The 19386-nt window shown below is 39.3% G+C and overlaps 1 protein-coding gene across 1 annotated transcript; it reads right to left on the bottom strand.

The window, feature by feature from the left end:
* Positions 1 to 9072: 9072 nt before the first annotated feature.
* LOC149158328 (uncharacterized) lies at positions 9073 to 9591 on the bottom strand. The gene has a single exon (XM_089433947.1). The coding sequence runs from the start codon at positions 9589 to 9591 to the stop codon at positions 9073 to 9075; it is 519 nt and encodes a 172-aa protein (XP_089290073.1).
* Positions 9592 to 19386: the final 9795 nt, after the last annotated feature.

The following is a 19386-nucleotide window of genomic DNA, read 5'->3' as shown; positions in this document are numbered from 1 at the left end:
AAACCCTATCTCTTCAAAATTTTCAAAGGAGATTGCTGCTAGGGTTTTGTATTGGCTGTTTTGCTACCAAGTATCCCCTCACCTCATCACTCCCTTATTTCATATTTCCCTTGTTTTCCTTATTCCCTAAGTTCTCCTACCCCCTAATCCACTAATCCCCTATCCCAAGTTCCCTTTCCCAAAATCCCAAAAACAAACGCCCAAACCCTAGCCTCTCCTAAATCATTCCCTAATTCCCTATTTCCCTAAATTACCCCTCCACAGTCCGTCATTTCACTGTTTTCCCTTGGTGGCAGAGGTCAAACACATCATCAAAGATAGTTGAAGACATTTTAACACATCAGCACCTACAACTCCAAGACAGTTTATCCACTAGCAGACATGGCATCTCATCCTTCATATGATTATGAAGAGGAGACCCACAGTGACTCACCTACAGAGGGACATGCACCCAGGAGGCCTCATAGAGGTGGCAAACATATTAGAGAAGAACCAGCCACTCTTGTTGAATTACAAGCTTGCCCTCTTGCCATCTCTTGTTTCCAACATCAGTCATGTTATGAATTTTTTGAGAAGGTTGCTAACATTTAGTTTCATCATGAGTTGGCTCGTTTGTTTGTACTGCATTTACATGGTGATCAAGCCACTCTAGCTGGTGTCACTTTCACATTAACACTAGAATCCATTTCACTAGCAACCGGTATTCCCAACATTGGAGAGCAATGGAACAAGAGGTAGAAAATTGACCGGAAACATTATGAACCGTACATCAAACCCGGCTTTTTGAGATAGCTCAAGAGAGTGTTTCCTTTTTGGTACCTCAAAGATGAATATGCTCCTTTAATGAAACTAATCATGAAGTATTTCAGCTGTGAGGGTTGGTTCTCCCGTTTGTATGCTTATCATATCATGCTGTTGATGCATTTTACCCGGGTACAGATGATGAACATCCCTTACTTCATGTGCCGAAACATAGAGAAGATGACCACCCTAGTGTAGCACAAGACTCCTCAGCAACATTTCAACAGTATTTACCATTTTTCTCTCATCAAAATTGTGGTCATTCATTAGCTTGGCTTATAGGGAATCACTTGGGAGGACTTCATCTCTCGTGATTTTTTAGAGCTCAACAGGGACTTTCATAGGCCTTGCATGAGACAGGTGGACCTTCATATCAGCATGAGGGCCATGAGACACAGACTGCTAGTGTGCCCGTGTTCATCACCTATCAGAAGGGCGCTAGACGATTGTTTGCAGCAGTAAAGCAAGTGTTATATCCACCCGGGGTGGAAGGGGCCCCCTTCTATCATCAGCACAGAAGGTTTATGACTGAGGCAAGAGGCCACTACAGGAGGAAAGACCATCAGGTGAGCGGGAGACTGATTTCATTCTCATTGAGGGTGATGATACTGATTTGGGTCCACAAAGCATAAATCTTAGAGAAATCATTCAGGAGTAGTAGGCGGACATTGATGCCTTGTCTACCAACTTGGATAGAGCCCAATGGAAAATACATTACTTGGAGAAAAGGAACAAGAAGCTTGAGGACCAGCAGGTGATTATGGAATTTCAAAACATTCGGGAGAATCGCCAGGCTGCCCAATGGAGGAGGGTGGAGTTCACTTCACTTGAGCAGGAGATTAATGCCAATAGGGAGTCATGGCTTGAAAGAGCCAATATCCACTTGGAGAGGAAGCTAGAAAAGTCCATCAATGAGAGGAACATGCTTAGAAACCTATCATATCATTACTTGTCAAGGAACATGGTGTGCCAAGCTAGAATCAGGAGTTTAAAGGCAAAGTTGAAGAGAGCATCAAGGAGGCAAAAAGAGCATGAAGGACTTCAGATATTGGTTGAGGCTTCCTTGGTCCAAAAAAATGTTTGATGGAGAAGACAGAACCCAAATTTCAAAAAATTTGGAGCACTTTTTGTATTTTTGAAATTTTGGCACAAAAAACAAGATTTTCTGCCCTATGCGCTGTGCCATGTGGCGCTCGCTTTTGCTAGGAGCCTCCAAAGCACAAAAACTCAGCATTTTTGGATTTGGAATGGAAAAATATGCTTTCCTACCAATGGCTAAGAAATTTGGACAGGTTTTGAGCCCTCAAAAAGGTCAAAAACGCTCAAAACATGACCTCACTGCCCCTATTTTGAGACACAGGAAGCAATGTTGGGAGAAATGACTTTTGGAGGGGAAAAGGGAGGCCAAATTGACAAATTCCACTTGGGTTGGAAAGTAGACAGGTATACCTTTCCAAAAATCACACTTGGAGCTCATTTGGACATCGGGAAGGCCTCCAAAAGTGGGTCCAAAAAAGCACTACGAATAGAGAATCAGGCGCGGCGCATAGAGGAAAAATTGCTAGTTTGACCAAGTATTGCTCTGTTTTTCACCTAGCTTTGGCCAGTTTGACTTTTTCACTTTCTTAATGGAAAATTTATGACGTAATCTAATGTACATTAATGGATCATGATGTAAATATGTCAAATGTTCACTTGTAGATGTAGATTCATCAGTTTAAAAGTTGTCTGAAACTGAATGAATCAGTTCCCTTGTTTCTAGAGGCATGCTGTTCTGTTGCCTAATTTCTAGTTCTCAGTTTAGAATTAGTTGAAACAGCTCCTAAACATGTGAGCTCGACCCCTAGAGGCAAGGATGAGATATGGTTGTCTATATTATGTTGTTTTTCAGTCATTAGCATAGTTGGACTTTTGAGAAAGCCTTGAGGTTCATTGTACATTCATATCAGCATTTTGGCTAAGGAATTGAGACCAGGGTTTGCAGCACTCTTTGGGATCCATGTGGCAATTTGTCTTGGTAGAGTGATTTTCTTTGCAATTGTGAATTTTCTTATATGTCATGTATTCCATTCTCTATCTTCTTTCTTCTGAACTAAACAAGCAAGAGTGTAAGTAGAATCCATTGAAATTGTAGTGCTCTACTTGAAGTTTGCTTTAGTTTCTTGATGTTTTCAGCTGTTTGGGGAGGATCCATGATTGATCTTGCCCTCTTCAACACCTCACCTATCTATTCCTTCCATATCATTCAATTTTAAGTGCCAAAAACAATTGCCTACCTTGCCCCATTAAGATCTCTGAAGGACTAACCCTCAATCCCCGCACCCAAAATCTATCTTTCCATCTGAGCCAACAAAGCATTATTTTATTCAATCAAACTCTCTTGCACATATACCTAGCCTAAGATCAGTATTTCTATCAGTCATCTCAAGCCCTCATCGATCATAATTTGCTGAGATTGACCCGGACAGAGCCCTCTCCTGACCTCGTAGGGCTAGCTACCAGGCTAAGCGTGGTTTGATGTTGGCCCTGGATCATACCTTTTTAGCCTGAGGTAAATCTATGTGCTAACACTCCCTTCTAGACTCCAGGACATTTGTTATCTGAACAACACCTTCTTCAACCATTTGTTGTTCCTGTTCCCCTACAAGGTTTTCCTTCTCAATTTGCTCTTTAGAATGGTCTTGCTGAGAATTAGCAGCCAACAAACTAGTAGCGGCTGAACTCTTTACCGAATCATCAAAATTCAAAATGGGAGGAACAACGATCCCCTTTTCTGAGCGTTGGGGAGAACGAGACACTATTGCTCCTCTTGGTATGGTGGCACAAAAAGGAGAATGGAAGATGTTCTCTTCTTGGTCTATACTAGCCCTGTCTACTACCTCGAGTTCCTTCCCTTCATTAGCCATGATTCTGCTCTGGCCCGAGGCTCCTTCCTGTGTTAACTCCTGTCCCGTGGTTGACACTAGTTCTTATGGGGTAGTGTCAACCTCAGGGCTCATTCTTTTCAAATTTTTCGGGACCGGATGGGTTGGTGGTGGTTCTTGTGTGGCACCACCACCCATATCCAACGCTTCCTAAACAGGTGATGCTAGCATTGTTTCCCCTTGCACCTCATTAATGAAAGTGGATTCTTGTATCACCGTATCAATCCCATCCATCATGTCCATGATTTCCTCCTCAATTGGTTCCGTAGTCGAGGTTGGTTCTTATGTAACAGCGTTGGCTATAGGACTACCTGTCTCTTCCATTTCAAGCTCCTTTTCTTGCTTCAGTTCTTCCTCTTCTATTTCCATCTCAATTGGTTCCACAGTTGAGGTTGGTTCTTTTGTAACAACCTCAGCTATAGGACTGACTGTCTCTTCCATTTCAAGCTCCTTTTCTTGCTATGGTTCTTCCTCTATTGGTTTCTCCTCCAACCTCTCTGGCTCTCCTTCTCTACTAGCTATAGCAGCTACTACTTCCTCTTCTATTGATTCCTAAAATATCGCCCAAGGAATTTGAAATTGGGTCAATGCATGCATGACTAATAATTGAACCAACCCGTGATTGGTGATGAATACTAAGATCTGTCGCAAATGCTGAGCAGACTGTGCCATCAATTGGAGGCTTTTTAGCAAAAAGAAGGGCATGTTCAAAGAAAAGACTTTTGCCTGTGGAAATCAAAGATGAGCTAACACCCTGAAATGATACTTAAATACAGTGGTGAACTATCCTTTCCAAGTTATGTATTTCATAACAAAACCTGTTACATCGCCCCATGGATGTGGCAAAGAATTCTGGGCATACACCCAGCCTTTTTGAATGACGCTCTCGCCAGCCTGCAAAAATAATTTTAGGAACTCTGGGAGGGGAGCTCTCCATGAAAACTAGCTCTGTCCTTGCTGAGGTAATCCACTGACCTCTACAATAGCTTCCTTCGTGACAAGGATTACTATCCCTCTAACCCGAGAGTAGGTCTCATTCAAATTGAGTGTGAATTCCACTGTAATCCCCTCGTCGAATCCCTACAATCTGTTAAAGTAGACGTCCCAACCTACATTGATAAAAATCTACCACATCTCTCTATTGCTATGGACCAGGGTGGTATCCTTCGGCTTGTGATGCACAACCAACCCACCCATTGCTATAGAAACAGTAACAACACTTGGAAGTAGTCGACTATTGGGGAGAGAGTAACAACAACCAATTCAACAGTAATGGTAATAGCATGGTGGAACGCGGGGTAAAAGACGATGAAAGTGACCGGTGATTTTTCGAAAAATGTAAAGGATTATGGCGAATCATGGTAAGTGCAATGAAATGATTATGGTAATAAATTCATATGAATTGGAAAATACTAATTGGTTATAATAATGTATGTAATTCAAATTCCAATGCATCGAAATGATTATACAAAATGATTGGATTTATGAGCGTACCAATCGCATAAGGTTTAATAATGATGTATGATATGTCATTAATGTGGTTTTTAAATATGTCGTCGTTCACTTATGACGACACCCCCCTAACTTAAATGTAGTCGTCTACGGCACATAAATGTCTCGATGATGGAATATTTTAATTGAATCCATAAAATTCAACGGAGAAGTACCTTACGACCTACCTGGTGGTGAAGTAATGACAGAGTAATCAGAGAAGTAACAACAACAACGAAGTAACAACAGCAGCAAAGTAACAACAGCGGCGGAGTAACAAAACCCAAGGAGTAACAACATCTGACACTTAGAAAATTTTCCAAGAGTAACAGGAGCGGCGAAGTAACAACACCCAAGGAGTAATAGCATTTGACACTTAGAAATTTTTCCAGGAGTAAAAGCAGTGGTAGAGTAACAACATCCAAGGAGTAACAACATCTGACACTTAGAAAATTTTCCAGGAGTAACAACAGCGACGAAGTAACAACACCCAAGGAGTAACAACATCTGACACTTAGAAACTTTTCCAGGAGTAACAGTAGTGGCAGAGTAACAACACCCAAGGAGTAAAAACATCCGACACTTAGAAAATTTCCTGGAAATATCAACAGCAACTATTACTTGGAAAAATTGTCAGCTCCACATCCTTGTATTTCGATAGTACTTCCTACAAAAAGACAACAAGTAAGTAGTAGCAGCATATTATATCTATATATATATATATATATCTATATATATATATATATATATATATATATATATATATATATATATATATATATATATATATATATATATATATATATATATAGATATAGATATATATATATTAGGAGAATGCAGAGGAGGCATTCTCTGCACCAACAACCATCAAACCAAATTTATCAGAGAGATGCTTGATGAAGGCATCCTTAGAAGTTGGATGATGGTATAATTTCAAATAGTGTCCATTCACTAAGAAGGAAGCACAAGTATCATCTATTGTAACCAATCTGACTATTCCATTGTCAAACACAGTGTCCACTTCATAGGGTCCCATCCAGCGAGTGTGAAGCTTCCCTTTAAAATTTTTAATGAGGGAGTCATAGAGTAGTGCCCAGTCTCCTTTATGAAACACCTTGTTCTTGATAAATTTATCATGCCATTTCATTCTCTGTTGTTGGATAACAATAGTTTTCTAGACAACTATTGAACGGGTTTCATCCAACTCATTTAGTTGTTCTAGCCAGTGTTTCTGGGCCTCTGATAAGCCCAATCCTACTTCCAAAGTTGTTATGAGCTTGTTGATCTCAAATTTTATTGGAAACAAGGGGGATTTCCCACAGACTAACTCAAATGGTGAAAAATTTCTTGCTTTCCACCATGTTGTCCTGTATGCCCAAAGAGCTTCAGGAAGTTTCTGAGACCAATTCCGACGATGGCTTGCTATAGCCTTTGTCAAGATATTTTCCAATACCTTGTTTGTACTTTCTACCTGTCCATTCACCCGGAGGTGGTATGGAGACGTCACCTTGTGTTTGACTCGATATTTCTGCATAAGCTTTGCTATCATGTGGGATGTGAACTGCACCCCTCCATCTGAAACAATCTCCCTTGGAGTACCATACCGAGCAAAAATCTCTTCAAAAATAAAATCTGAAACCACTTGTTCTGTTGCTTTTGCAACAGCTCTGGCTTCCACCCACTTAGTCACATAATCAGTGCAGACCAGAATGTGAACCTTTTGATGAGAATATAGGTTAAAAGTTCCAACAAAGTCAATTTCCCACTTATCAAAAGGCTCGAGGACTACCTAGGGCTGCAATGGCATTTCATCAGACTTTCCAGGCTGCCCCATGTGTTGACAACTGTCGCATCCTTGGACATAATCTCGAGCATCGCAAAAAATAGAAGGCCAATAATATCCCATTTGCAGCACCTTGTGGCCTATTCTTTTATTTACAAAAAGCCCTTCACAAGGGTCATCATGGGAAGCCTTCAATATTTCATAAATGTCATCCTCAAATACGCAGTGCCAAATCTGCGGATTGGCCCTTGTGTGAAAAATGTATCTTGCCATCCATGAATATCGGGTACTATGATGAATAATTCTCCATTGTTCCCTATATGACAAGCGATGAGGTACCTTCCCTATAGCTAGATAGTTAGCAATATTTGCATACCATGGAGTGTTAGTAAAAATTGCAAAATTATGTTCATCTAGAAAACTATCTTCTATGGGTGTACTTTCAGCATTATTATCTAGTCTAGACAGAAAATCAACAACCACGTTATCCTTTCCTGGTTTATCTACTATGGTGATGTCAAATTCTTGAAGTAACAACAACCATCTTGTAATACGACCAGGAGTAATGGGTTTATTCATCAGATACTTGATTGTTGCATGATCAGTGTGTACAAAGGTAGGATACCTGGTAATATAATGCCGGAACTTGTTGATGGCGTAGATGACAACAAGAAATTCTTTTTCAGTCACTGTGTAGTTTAACTCGGCAGGAGCCAAGTTCTTACTAACATAGTAAACTGCATATGGCACCTTGTCTACTTGTTGTCCCAAAACTGCCCCAACTGTTGTCTGAGAGGCATCAGCATGGATATGAAATGGTAATGTCCAGTCTGGCCCTTGAAGGATTAGAGCTCTACAAACAAGTTCCTTGATCTTCACAAAGGTTGCATCATAGTCACCTGTCCACACAAAATCTGCATCTTTTGTCAGCAATTGAAAAAGTGGATGTGCTATCTTAGAAATTTTTTCTATAAAGCGCCTATAATAACCAGCGCAACTGATAAAGCTGCGTACCTATGTGGGTGTTTTGGGTATTGGAAAGTGCAATATTACCTCTACCTTAGCTGGATCCATCCGAATTCCAGTAGCTGAAAGCAAATGTCCTAGAACTATTCCTTCCTCCATCATCATGTGGCACTTCACTGTACTCAAAGAGACATGCATTTGTTTACATCATTCAAGAACTTTTTCAGATTTGCTAGCCCTTCTTCAAATTAGTTCCCTATGGATTAAAATTGTCCATATAGATTTCAACATTGTCATCTACCAGATTAGAGAAAATCCCTAAAATTTCCCTTTGGAATGTTGTAGGTGCATTACAAAAACCAAATGAAAGGAATCGGTATGCGAAAGTTCCCCAAGTGCACGTGAAAGTCATTTTAACCTGATCCTTGGGAGCTATCTGGATTTGGTTGTACCCACTAAACCCGTCCAGGAATGAGAAGAACTTCTTCCCAGCCAAAGTATCCAAGACTTGGTCAATGAACGGTAAAGGGAAATGGTCTTTCTGTGTTTCCTTGTTTAATTCTCTATAATCTATGCATATTCACCATTTACCATTTCTCTTGGGAAAAATCACCAATGTGGAAAACCATTGGCTGTCCGAGATGGGGTAAATAAATCCTACATCCAGTAGCTTTTGAAGTTCTTCCTTGACAATGTTTTTCAAAGCGAGGTTCATTCTCCTCTGTGGCTGTCTCACAGGATGACAATCCTCTTTGATGTATATATGATGGGTGCATAGATTGGTAGGAATCCCCTTCATGTTTGTATAGTCCCAAGCGAAGGCTTCTTTGTGATTTCAGAGAACATCTAGAAGTTGTTTTGTCTAGGATTCTGACAGATTTTGGTTAATATTCAGGGTCTTTCCTGGCTCTATCTCTACAGAAATGTTGTCATCGACACAGTTTTAGGAATTTCTTCAAATCCATTTGTGGTTTCAATACTTTCCTGTGTTTTACAGCTTAGGAAAGATTCTAGAATTCGCTGGTTTAAATCTGAAACAGAACAGGGGTCGCTAATGAAGGTAGTAATTGTATCATCCTCAGTTTATGTTTTTAGCTAAAGAGACTACCCAATAGTAAGAAATGGTCTTAATTCTTCATCTTCAGACTTGGAATCTTCCTTTGGTAGAGGTTTCTTATGACAAGATGGTTTCATTGACGGGCTAGGTTCTGCAGGAGGGTATAACACAAGGTTTTTAGTAACCTGCCCATTTGAGATAACCATATTTCCATAACGACACCCAATGTAGGCATCTGCAGTTGCCAACCACGGTCTTCCCATAATCAAGGGGTGACCACCAGCTAGCGAGTGTGTTTGTAGCACTAGGAAATCCACAGGATAATTCCATGAATCAACTGAGATTGTAATGTCTTCTAACTTTCCTACTGGTTTGGCTATAGATCTATTTGCTAATTCTAACACAGTAGGTGTATGTTTTAGGTTTCGAAGACCCAATGTATTCATAGCCTCATCAATGATGACATTTATAGCAGCACCCAAATCTACCAGTGCATTCAGAATTTCCACTCCATTAATTTGTATAGTTAGAATTGGGTTCCCCGGATCCCCATATTTCACAGGCATAGCCTTTCCCAGCATAAAATATAATAACTTTCCCATCACATGAATAGTGATTGGGTCCCTTGATCTCTTCCTAGGCTTTTTAGCACAATATTCCCTAAGATTTTTTGCATATATAGGTACAACCCTGATAGCTTGTAATAGGGGAATCTTAACAAACAGATTTTGTAACTCCCCTAAAAATTCAAACCCAGGTTGAGGGATTTGTTTACTCAAGGCCAACCTTTTAGGATAGGGTGGTTCAACTCAGTATTCTTGAGTAATTGGTAGTTGAGGAGGAGTTTGATTGTTACTATCTTGGTTTGATTTCTCATCAACTATTTCTGGCTCTTTAACCTCACTGTCAACTTGTTCAATAATAATAGGTGTGGGTTGAACATCTACTACCCGCCCAGATCTCAAGTTCATCTCATAAAGTTCTACGGTAGAGATATTGTAGGAAGGCAGGTTGAGGGTGTCAGCTTGTTGAGCCCCTTTGTTGTTAGGATTGAGATTGGGTTGGACAGGAAGTTGAGGGTGAATAGGTAGATTACCAAAAGGTATGTTAGAGGGAAACTGAAGTTGTTGTTGGGGTATCGATTGGGGAAACTGTCCAAGTGGAGAGGGTCCACGCCAGCTCGGGGCCCAATCATAATTCGAACTAGTTTGAGGAGCCCACTGTTGCCAAGGTGGAAACTGATATTGAGGCCACATAGTTGTATAAGGCATGGATTGAAGACCCATATTAAAAGCATTAAAATACTGAGATGGATCCTGAAACATACCTTGATTTACGATCGGTGACTGAGGTTGCCATGGCTTTTTGGATCCCATGAAGTATAGTTGATCCACCTCTTCGCCTGTCCCTTGAAAGACCGCCTTCAATCCTGGCAAGGAGGGGAATGAACTTATTGCATGACTCAGCTCACAGATTGCACATTCTTCCATAGAGTTCAATGGAAATTCTCTAGTTGGATGTTTCTTTCTGCACTTCAGGTAAAATATAGCCATAGTCTTTTCCAATTCCATTTGTTTTTGTTTTACTTGCAATGTGTCCATCTATGCAGACAGGGTACTCAAGATATCAGTCCTTAAGTTATCCAGCAGGTTTCCAATTTCTTCTTTCGTGACACCTCCACCAGATACTTTTGTTGATCGAATTCCTTGTTTATTCCTTGCAACTCCCCTCGAGCACTGGATGCATAGCTCACAGATGGTATCGAAGTCCTCTTTTGATATATCTCCCTTTCCTACTATGTTTAATAGTTCCAGAGAGTCTTCTCGAAAAGCCCGGAGAAGGATAATTTTCAAAATTTCCTTATCCAGGTTAGAATGACCTGACCTCTGTAGCATGTACTTAAAACATTCCACATAATCCTCCATATTCTTGTCTTCCTTCTACATGAACTTAAAAGGCTCTTCCTTAATATCCCGTGATTTGCAGTAATCTTGATAATTCTCTAGAAAAGAGGTTTTCATCTCTTCCCATGTGGAGATAGTCTTTCCTCCTAGACCCATATGTTGAAAATGGCAACAAGAAATGCTAAAAATAGAAATGCTATAAATAGCATCTCAGGTACCAGTGTTGGACATAGCAAAAAGGAATGAAAAATGGAAGTGCTAAAAATAGCATTGCTATAAATAGTATTTTGGGATAGATTCCAATTTTAGTTAGTCCCTGAACAAAATTGAGAAGTAAAATTTGAATTTGATATTAGCAGCTGTTTGTAAAATAAATAATTAATTCATCTTGAGTTAATTAGTTGTAGGAAATCAAACATGAAGTCTATGTGAAGACATGCAACAATTTCTCCTTTGATTGAGGAAGTTATCCCTTAATTAAGGAGATCAAGATGAGTTATAATTAGTTAGCTCAGTTATCTGAGATAAGTCCAATTAGATTAGTTCAAATAATTTGTTGAACTAATTGTGAGTTCAGTTAGTTAATGCATGCATGCATGTAACTGCTGCACTTTAGATAACTGAATATTCTCTCATAAATAACTCATGCATGTCACTTCAGTCAGAGACCCAGTTGAGATCAGAGGAAGGGACAATGTACTATCAGTTGGAGGATTTTGCCTATATAGGAAACTCATCCATGCAGAAGGAATTATCTCCTTCAGGATTGTGTAGTTATTTCAGAGGTCAATGTTGTGTGTGAGGTGAGAATCACACAGGTTGCAGCTGGAGGACCCAAGAGAAACTGCGCAAGGAAATAGGAGGCATGGAGGACTTAAGGAAGGCATATGTGTTGTCTATTCTATCTATGAGCAACAATGAGGGATATACTGAGAGATGGATAGCTTGAGAGCTAAAGCTTTGTGTAATCCTAAGATATTTCCACTTGTATGATAATACAGAGATGGGGGTTTTTAGCAATCCTGATATATTTCCACTTGTTGGAAATAGCAACAAGAAATGCTAAAAATAGAAATGCTAAAAATAGAATTTCTATAAATAGCATTTCAGGTACCATTGTTGGACATAGCAACAAAGAATGAAAAATGGAAGTGCTAAAAATATCATTGCTATAAATAGCATTTTGGGATAGATTCCAATTTTAGTTAGTCCCTGAATTAAAACTGAGAAGTAAAATTCGAATTTCATCTTAGCAGCGGTTTGTAAAATAATTAATTAATTCATCTTGAGTTAATTAGTTGTAGGAAATCAATCATGAAGTCTATGTGAAGACATGCAACAGTTTATCCATTGATTGAGGAAGTTATCCCTTGATTAAAGGAGATCATGATGAGTTGTACTTTGAGTTGTAATTAGTTAGCTCAGTTAACTGAGTTAAGTCTAGTTAGATTAGTTCCAACAGTTTGTGGAATTAATTGTGAGTTCGGTTAGTTAATGCATGCATGCATGTAACTGCTGCACTTCAGATAACTGAATATTCTCTCATAAATAACTCATGCATGTCAGTTCAGTCAGAGACCTAGTTGAGATCAAATGATGGGATAGTTTACTATCAGTTGGAGGATTTTTCCTATATAGGAAACTCATCCATGTAGAAGGAATTATCTCCTTCAGGATTGCACAGTTATTTCTGAGTTTGGTGAGTTGTGTGAGATGTGAATTCACACAGGTGGCAGCATTGGACTCCAAGAGAAACTGCGCAAGGAAATACGGGGCTTGGAGGGCAAAGGAGAAGCTTTGTGAGAAGCCTTTGACTATCTATGAGCAGCAGAGGGATTGTACTGAGAGCTGGATAGCTTGTGAGCTAAAGCTTTGTGTAATCCAGACATATTGCCACTTGTATGATAATACAGGGATTGGGGTTTTTAGCTGAGGCTTTCCCCAGAGTATTCTTCTATGTTCATGTGTGATTGCTTTCTCATTCTCGGTTATATGTTTTCTATATGATCTGGCTCAAAATCGATTAAGCTTCCGCAAGTTTGTTGTAGAAGTAGATCTTGTATTTTTCTTTAGTATATTTCATAATTTGTTGATCTACAGTGGGAAATTCTACATCGGTCTCCCCTCACACAACACATTAAATTCTACATCGGTCTCCTCTCATAGAGAAGAAGGAATTATCTCCTTCAGGACTGCGCAGTTACTTTTGAGTTTAATATGTTGTGTGAGAGGTAAATTCACATAGGTGGCAGCATTGGATCCTAAGGAAAACTACGCAAGGAAATGATTGAGGAAGTTATCCCTTAATTAAGGAGATAAGATTGAGTTGTATTTGCGTTGTAATTAGTTAGCTTAGTTAACTGAGTTAAGTCCAGTTAAATTAGTTCCAAATAGTTTGAGGAACTAATTGTGAGTTCGTTCAGTTAATGCATGCATGCATCAAACTAGTGTACTCCAGATAACTGAGGATTCTCTCATAAATAACTCATGCATGTCTATTCATAGAAAGATTTAGTTGAGATTAAAGACAGGGACATTGTACTATCGGTTGCATGTGTTTTCCTATAAAGGAAACTCATCCATGCAAAAGGAATAAGGTTCCTTGAGGATTGCGCAGTTTTACAGGGTGTGAGATCAGTGTGAATGATCAATGTTACACTTGGTAACAGTATGATCACCCAGGAGAAACAACAAAAGGAAATAGGAGGCTTGGAGGGCAGAGGAGAAGGTTTGTGAGAAGCCTTGTTTGCCTGTGAGCATCCAGGAGGATTGTACTGAGAGCTACCTAGTTGTGGGAGCTAAGGCTTTGTGTAATTCTAAGATATTTCCACCTTGTATTTTAATACAAATAGTGGGGTTTTTAGCTGAGGCTTTCCCTACAGTATTCTTCTGTGTTTCATGTGTATGATTTCTTCTTCTCTATTATATGTGTTCTATTTGATATTACTCAAAATCGATTAAGATTTTACAAGTTTGTTTGTAGAAGTAGATCAAGTATTTTTCTTTTGTATATTGCATTATCAGGTGATCTACAGTGAGAATTTCTACATGGTATCAGAGAAAAAGTGATCAAAGCAAAGAATATACAAAGAAGGTTGAAGTTCCTAATTATAGAATTCGAATTCTTATCACATCTCAAATTCCCCCAATGGCATTCTATGATCACAAAATCTGACCTTGATAGGCTGTTGATCAAGTAGAATCTGGGTAACTCTTTCAAACCAATCTTTTGGTTGAGGCTTAGCCTCCTCAACTTGAGAGGTCTCTCTCAATAGGTTTAAGATTTTTGATTAATGATTAGATGGCTAACTCTAGGAACAAAAATGGACAAATGTATAACTGGTTGACTGGTTGAATCAAATATTAGCAAAAATCTATTGGGCTATGGAGTCAAGATAGTCTTCAACAAAACAACATTATCAACAAAACATGGAAGTCAAGGCACTTAGAGTTTAGTTTTATAAGTAAAAATAGTAACATAGTGAGTCAACACAGTTTACAAGCATGTGAAGGAAGTTAGAGCATTTTCCAATGAATTATAAGTATCTTACCACTGCAAATAAGTAATTGAAAAAGGCCATAAGAACATCAAACACATAAACCCCTTATGAATCTTGAGTAGTCAAACTGATCTCTGTATTAAGTTTGAAAAACGACAGTTTCTTACAATAACAGAACTTTCTTTTACTAATGAAATTACCAACCCTGAGGAATTCGATTCTCATGCTTTATATAGAGTTTTTACAACCTTGGATTCTATGATCCATATTTAGGAGTATTCGAATTCCTAACATTGACACCTATCTATTCAATAAACAAAGTACTTAATTACAACTTGATAGCTAGCTATCTTTAAGAGTCCTAATACAAATAGGAGTGAAACTCCTAAAACATGCTTTCAACAACCTTATCTATGACTTAAATACATTCTTTAATCAGTTGCTAATCCATGTCTTCAAGCTTTATGATGTCTCCAATATTGTTGCAAACCCTGCTGAGTCATGACCTAACTGTCCTGAAAACAAGGAGACAGAGTTCCTCCCTTTAAAGCCCTTGATCCTTTATGCTCATCTTCGAGTAGTTTTGCTGGTGTATATGTGGCATGCATTAGTAATCCATTAAAACTTCATTTTCCACTTGTGCAAAAGGGAACCTCAAACATATGGAAAAGAGGATGAAACATGACTGTGCTACAAAAATAGTCTGTTTTCATAGCACAACTTTTATATCACTTATGGAATACTTCTTGGAACCTTTCTTTCTTCATCACTGCTAACTAAAACTTCATCTATGATCCTCATATGTCTATCAACAACATCAAAACTTGGAATTTATCAGACCTTACCTTTGAAATGCATCTATAAAGTGCTAAAGGGTCACCTTCAGCAGTTTCGTAGTGCGCTACGAAACTACTGTGTATACTCTTTTTTCAACACGACCTTTAAAAATATTATGATATCTGCCCTCACAGGTAAAATAACGTTGAATGTTGAAGAGCAAGTTGGCATAGTTTTATTTGACATAGTTTCTTGGAATTTCCTTGGTTAAGTCCGTTTCTGCAAACTCTGGCTTCAGGAACACTTTACATGATTCCATGTCAAATCTGAAGTTTTTGAACCATACATCTCGCCCCCTAGGAATCTCTATCACCAAAGCTATAATCTCTGGAGAAATTTGCAAGTTTAGGATTCCAACCGTTGTGCTTGAGCCAGTGAAATGTAGTGCAAACTCCTTTGTTACCTAGGTATGTCCTCCCTACAATTTTTTACAAAACTTCCAACACCCTGCTTTCTTGAAGGCTTCCACAAATGAGTTATCTTTGGCCAAGACCTCGGTGCTTTTAGGACCTGTTCTTAAACAATGATGAGACCTGTGACTTTTCTTTTCTTCTGTCATATTTGTTTCAGAATTCCTGTAACAAACCAGCCTCGCTTGCTTATGGTGATCAGCCTTGCTTGAATTATGGATGAGAGAAACCTTGGTAAGAAATTACCATAAGCTTACCATTCGAAAAACGATCTGTTTGAGGGTTTGCGTGCAAACTATGGTAAGAAACTAGCCAGCCCTTTCGAATTTGAAATTACTTATCATGATGACCCCTAATTTCGAAATGAAGAGTTTTGGATGGCGGCATGCTTAAGGACTGACTCCTAGCTGACACCTAATAATGAAAATTTAACGGAATCTTAACAGATTGATGTTTTGACAAGATTGTTCTACGAATCCGCGCTTTCGTATCGCGCAAGGAAAAGTGCTATGAAAGGAGCAACATTTTCGTAGTGTAAAACAGACATTTTACACTGTCTGCGCTACGAAAACGTGGTTTCGGGGGTAGTTCCAAAAATTTTCAAAATGGTTTAAGCTATGAGTTTCTAAAAAGAATGTAAGACTTATGAGACATGGAATAAGGTTGTTAGACTTTATTTGGATATGAAAAATGAGACCTTTGAGACTCCTAACCTATCACCTACCCATTAAAACATAGAAATACTTGACACTTATCTAAGACCATGACTAAGAACAATGTAAACTCTTATTTTGGTGATGACACGTGTAATGGTTTAAGACTCGAGTATGCCCTTGAAGGCAACTTGAATTATATAGCTTGGAAGGATCGCATGGAAGCAGTATTAGAGGACAATGGTATAAAGGAGTTCATTGATCAAGAAGTCCCCAAGCCAGTAGTAGCTAATGCTACAGAATTAGCGGAATGGAAGAAATGTGTGGCTAGAGTGAGGCAAATCCTCCTGGAGGGAGTTTGAGACCACATTGTCTCGAGCCTCCATGGGAAGGAGACACCATTTTCAATGTGGAAAAAATTGAAAGATCTATATCAGAACAATAACGATAAGAGGAAGCTGGTGCTGAAAGACAAGCTTCAGAAAATCAAGTGTGAAAAGGGCAACACGATCTCTACATATCTAAACAAGTTCACCACCTGCATGGATGAGCTTGGAAGTGTAGGGATCACGACAACCGATGATGACATGGTGAGTCTTTCTCTCCTCAGTCTTCCTAAGAGCTCGCATAGCTACCGAGACTCAGTAAATGGAAGAGAGAAACTGCCAGATTGGGAATGACTTTGGTCGGAACTGATGTAGGAGGAGATAAGAAGAAGCACCAGAGATGGTTCTTCATCCAAGGAGGATGAAGAAAACTACACCTTAGCGAGTAAGGTAAAGAGAGGGAAGGAGAAGGATTCTCATCCCAAATCGAGTTCTTCCTATGGTGGGAAGAATTTTGACAAATCAAAAGTGTGATGCTTTCATTGTCATGAGGTGGGCCATTTTGCTATGAATTGTCCACAGAATAAATCTAAGATGGGATCCAAGGAAGGATCTGAAGGTGAGGCCTTGGCCTCACAGTTTGAGTTGGATTTCACCCTCTTCACATGCATGGTTTCATCCATGGTGAGATGTAGTTGGTTTCTTGACAGTGGAGCTTCATTCCACATGACTGGTGATTAGAGTTTGTTCATTATCTTGGAGGAGAAAGATCTCCAGATACTCATAGCAATGGGTAATGATGAAAAGTATAGTGTCTCAGGAGTAGGCACAATTGTTTTTCAGAGGAAGCATGGAGCTCACATTACCTTGAAAGATGTGAAGTATGTACCAGGACTGAAGAAAAACTTGGTATCGATCGCGATGCTGGAAGAAAAAGGCTATGATGTAGTCTTCAGTAAGGGAAAAGTTTTCCTTAGACACATCACCACGAGATAGGTGAAGCAGATCGGTTCATGATTCAAGAACCTATATGCTCTTGAGGTTCAAGATGCATGCAAAGCCTTGAGGAGCAAGGCAACTAGTGGAGACTTGGTGGTTGAGAGGGAGAGTACATTACCTCTCAACATGCAATGCCAGAAGAAGTCTCAGACAATTGTGGAGGAGACACAATTGGTGAAGCAGCTTTAGGAGGTTGTGGAGCAGCCACAACTAGAGAAGCTGAGAGGAGACCGAGTGGAGGCATCCACTCATGTAGAGACCTCCATTAGGGGGAAATTTCGAGCCATGTGGGCAGAGGGATCACATGAATCCATACCTCCAGGTTGGAGGTGGGGCGATGTGGAGTGATAGTCCCAAGAAGGCTAGAATAGGGGCAGGATCATTGAGGTACCCAACTTCTTTGATTAGACCTTGCTACGGGAGCCCCAAAGAGGAGTAGCAGGATTAGATGAGTGGGTACAGACAGATGCAGATGGAGCTGTAGAGAGAGCTATGGTGCAGGAATCCCAAGACAGTGTAGAGATAGCAGGCTCCAACAATGCGAGAGGCACAGGTGTGTTGCACCAGTGCAGGATGGCACAAAGAAGTGCGCAATGGTGCGAGATGCATGGAGTGTTGCAACAACTCAGAGGTGACAGAGGGAGAACTTGCCAGTGGTAGAGGGAGCTTCAGCATCAGAGGATGTTTCTAGCCCAACAGGGAGGCCAGTTGGGATATTTTTTGTTTCTAGAGTTGCTGGAGTAGCAACACTTGGGAGAAGTGTTGCATGTAGAACATTCCAAAGGTTCAGGATCGGGTTCGAGTTGAATGCCTTTCTTGTTGAGAGAGTGTGTTGAAAATGGCAACAAGAAATGCTAAAAATAGAAATTCTATAAATAACATTGCTATAAATAGCATCTCAGGTACCAGTGTTGGACATAGCAACAAGGAATGAAAAAAGGAAGTGATAAAAATAGCATTGCTATAAATAGTATTTCAGGATAGATTCCAATTTTAGTTAGTCCCTGAACTAAAATTGAGAAGTAAAATTCGAATTTGATCTTAGCAGCTGTTTGTTAAATAATTAATTAATTCATATTGAGTTAATTAGTTGTAGGAAATCAAACATGAAGTGTAAGTGAAGACATGCAATAGTTTCTCCATTAATTGAGGAAGTTATCCCTTAATTAAGGAGATAAGATTTAGTTGTATTTGAGTTGTAATTAGTTAGATTAGTTAACTGAGTTAATTCCAGTTAAATTAGTTCCAAACAGTTTGAGGAACTAATTGTGAGTTCAGTTAGTTAATGCATGCATGCATCAAACTAGTGTACTCCAGATAACTGAGGATTCTCTCATAAATAATTCATGCATGTCTATTCTAACTGCGCAGTCCTGAAGAAGATAATTCCTTCTTCTCTGTGAGAGGAGACTGATGTAGAATTTAATGTGTTGTGCGAGAGGAGACTGATGTTGTATTGTAGAAGTAGATCTACTTATCATCATACAAGTGGAAATATCTCAGGATTACATGGTATTAGAGCAAAGGTGATCAAAGTTGAGAACAATATACTAGGGGAGATTTCAAAGTTTTGATTTTTGGGCCGCAAGTTTTCAGAGCAGATTTGAAAAATTTTGTGCAAATTTTTAGAAACAAATAGCAGTTCTAGATTCCTTACGAAAAAAGACCCAAATTCAAAAAACAAATCAGTTGAATTGGAGTTTAGATGAGGTACATATCGCTGATTTAAAAT

This window comes from Pinus tabuliformis, chromosome 5_2 (assembly GCF_031772625.1).
Source record: "Pinus tabuliformis cultivar Carrire ecotype Pingquan chromosome 5_2, CPIR1, whole genome shotgun sequence".
Classification (NCBI taxonomy): domain Eukaryota; kingdom Viridiplantae; phylum Streptophyta; class Pinopsida; order Pinales; family Pinaceae; genus Pinus; species Pinus tabuliformis.
Note: the sequence above shows the minus strand (reverse complement) of the source record. Positions and strands in the feature narration are given on the sequence as shown.

Excerpts from the sequence above, each read along its gene's own strand:
- LOC149158328 (XM_089433947.1), bottom strand. The coding sequence starts at position 9,591 with ATGCCTGTGAAATATGGGGATCCGGGGAACCCAATTCTAACTATACAA.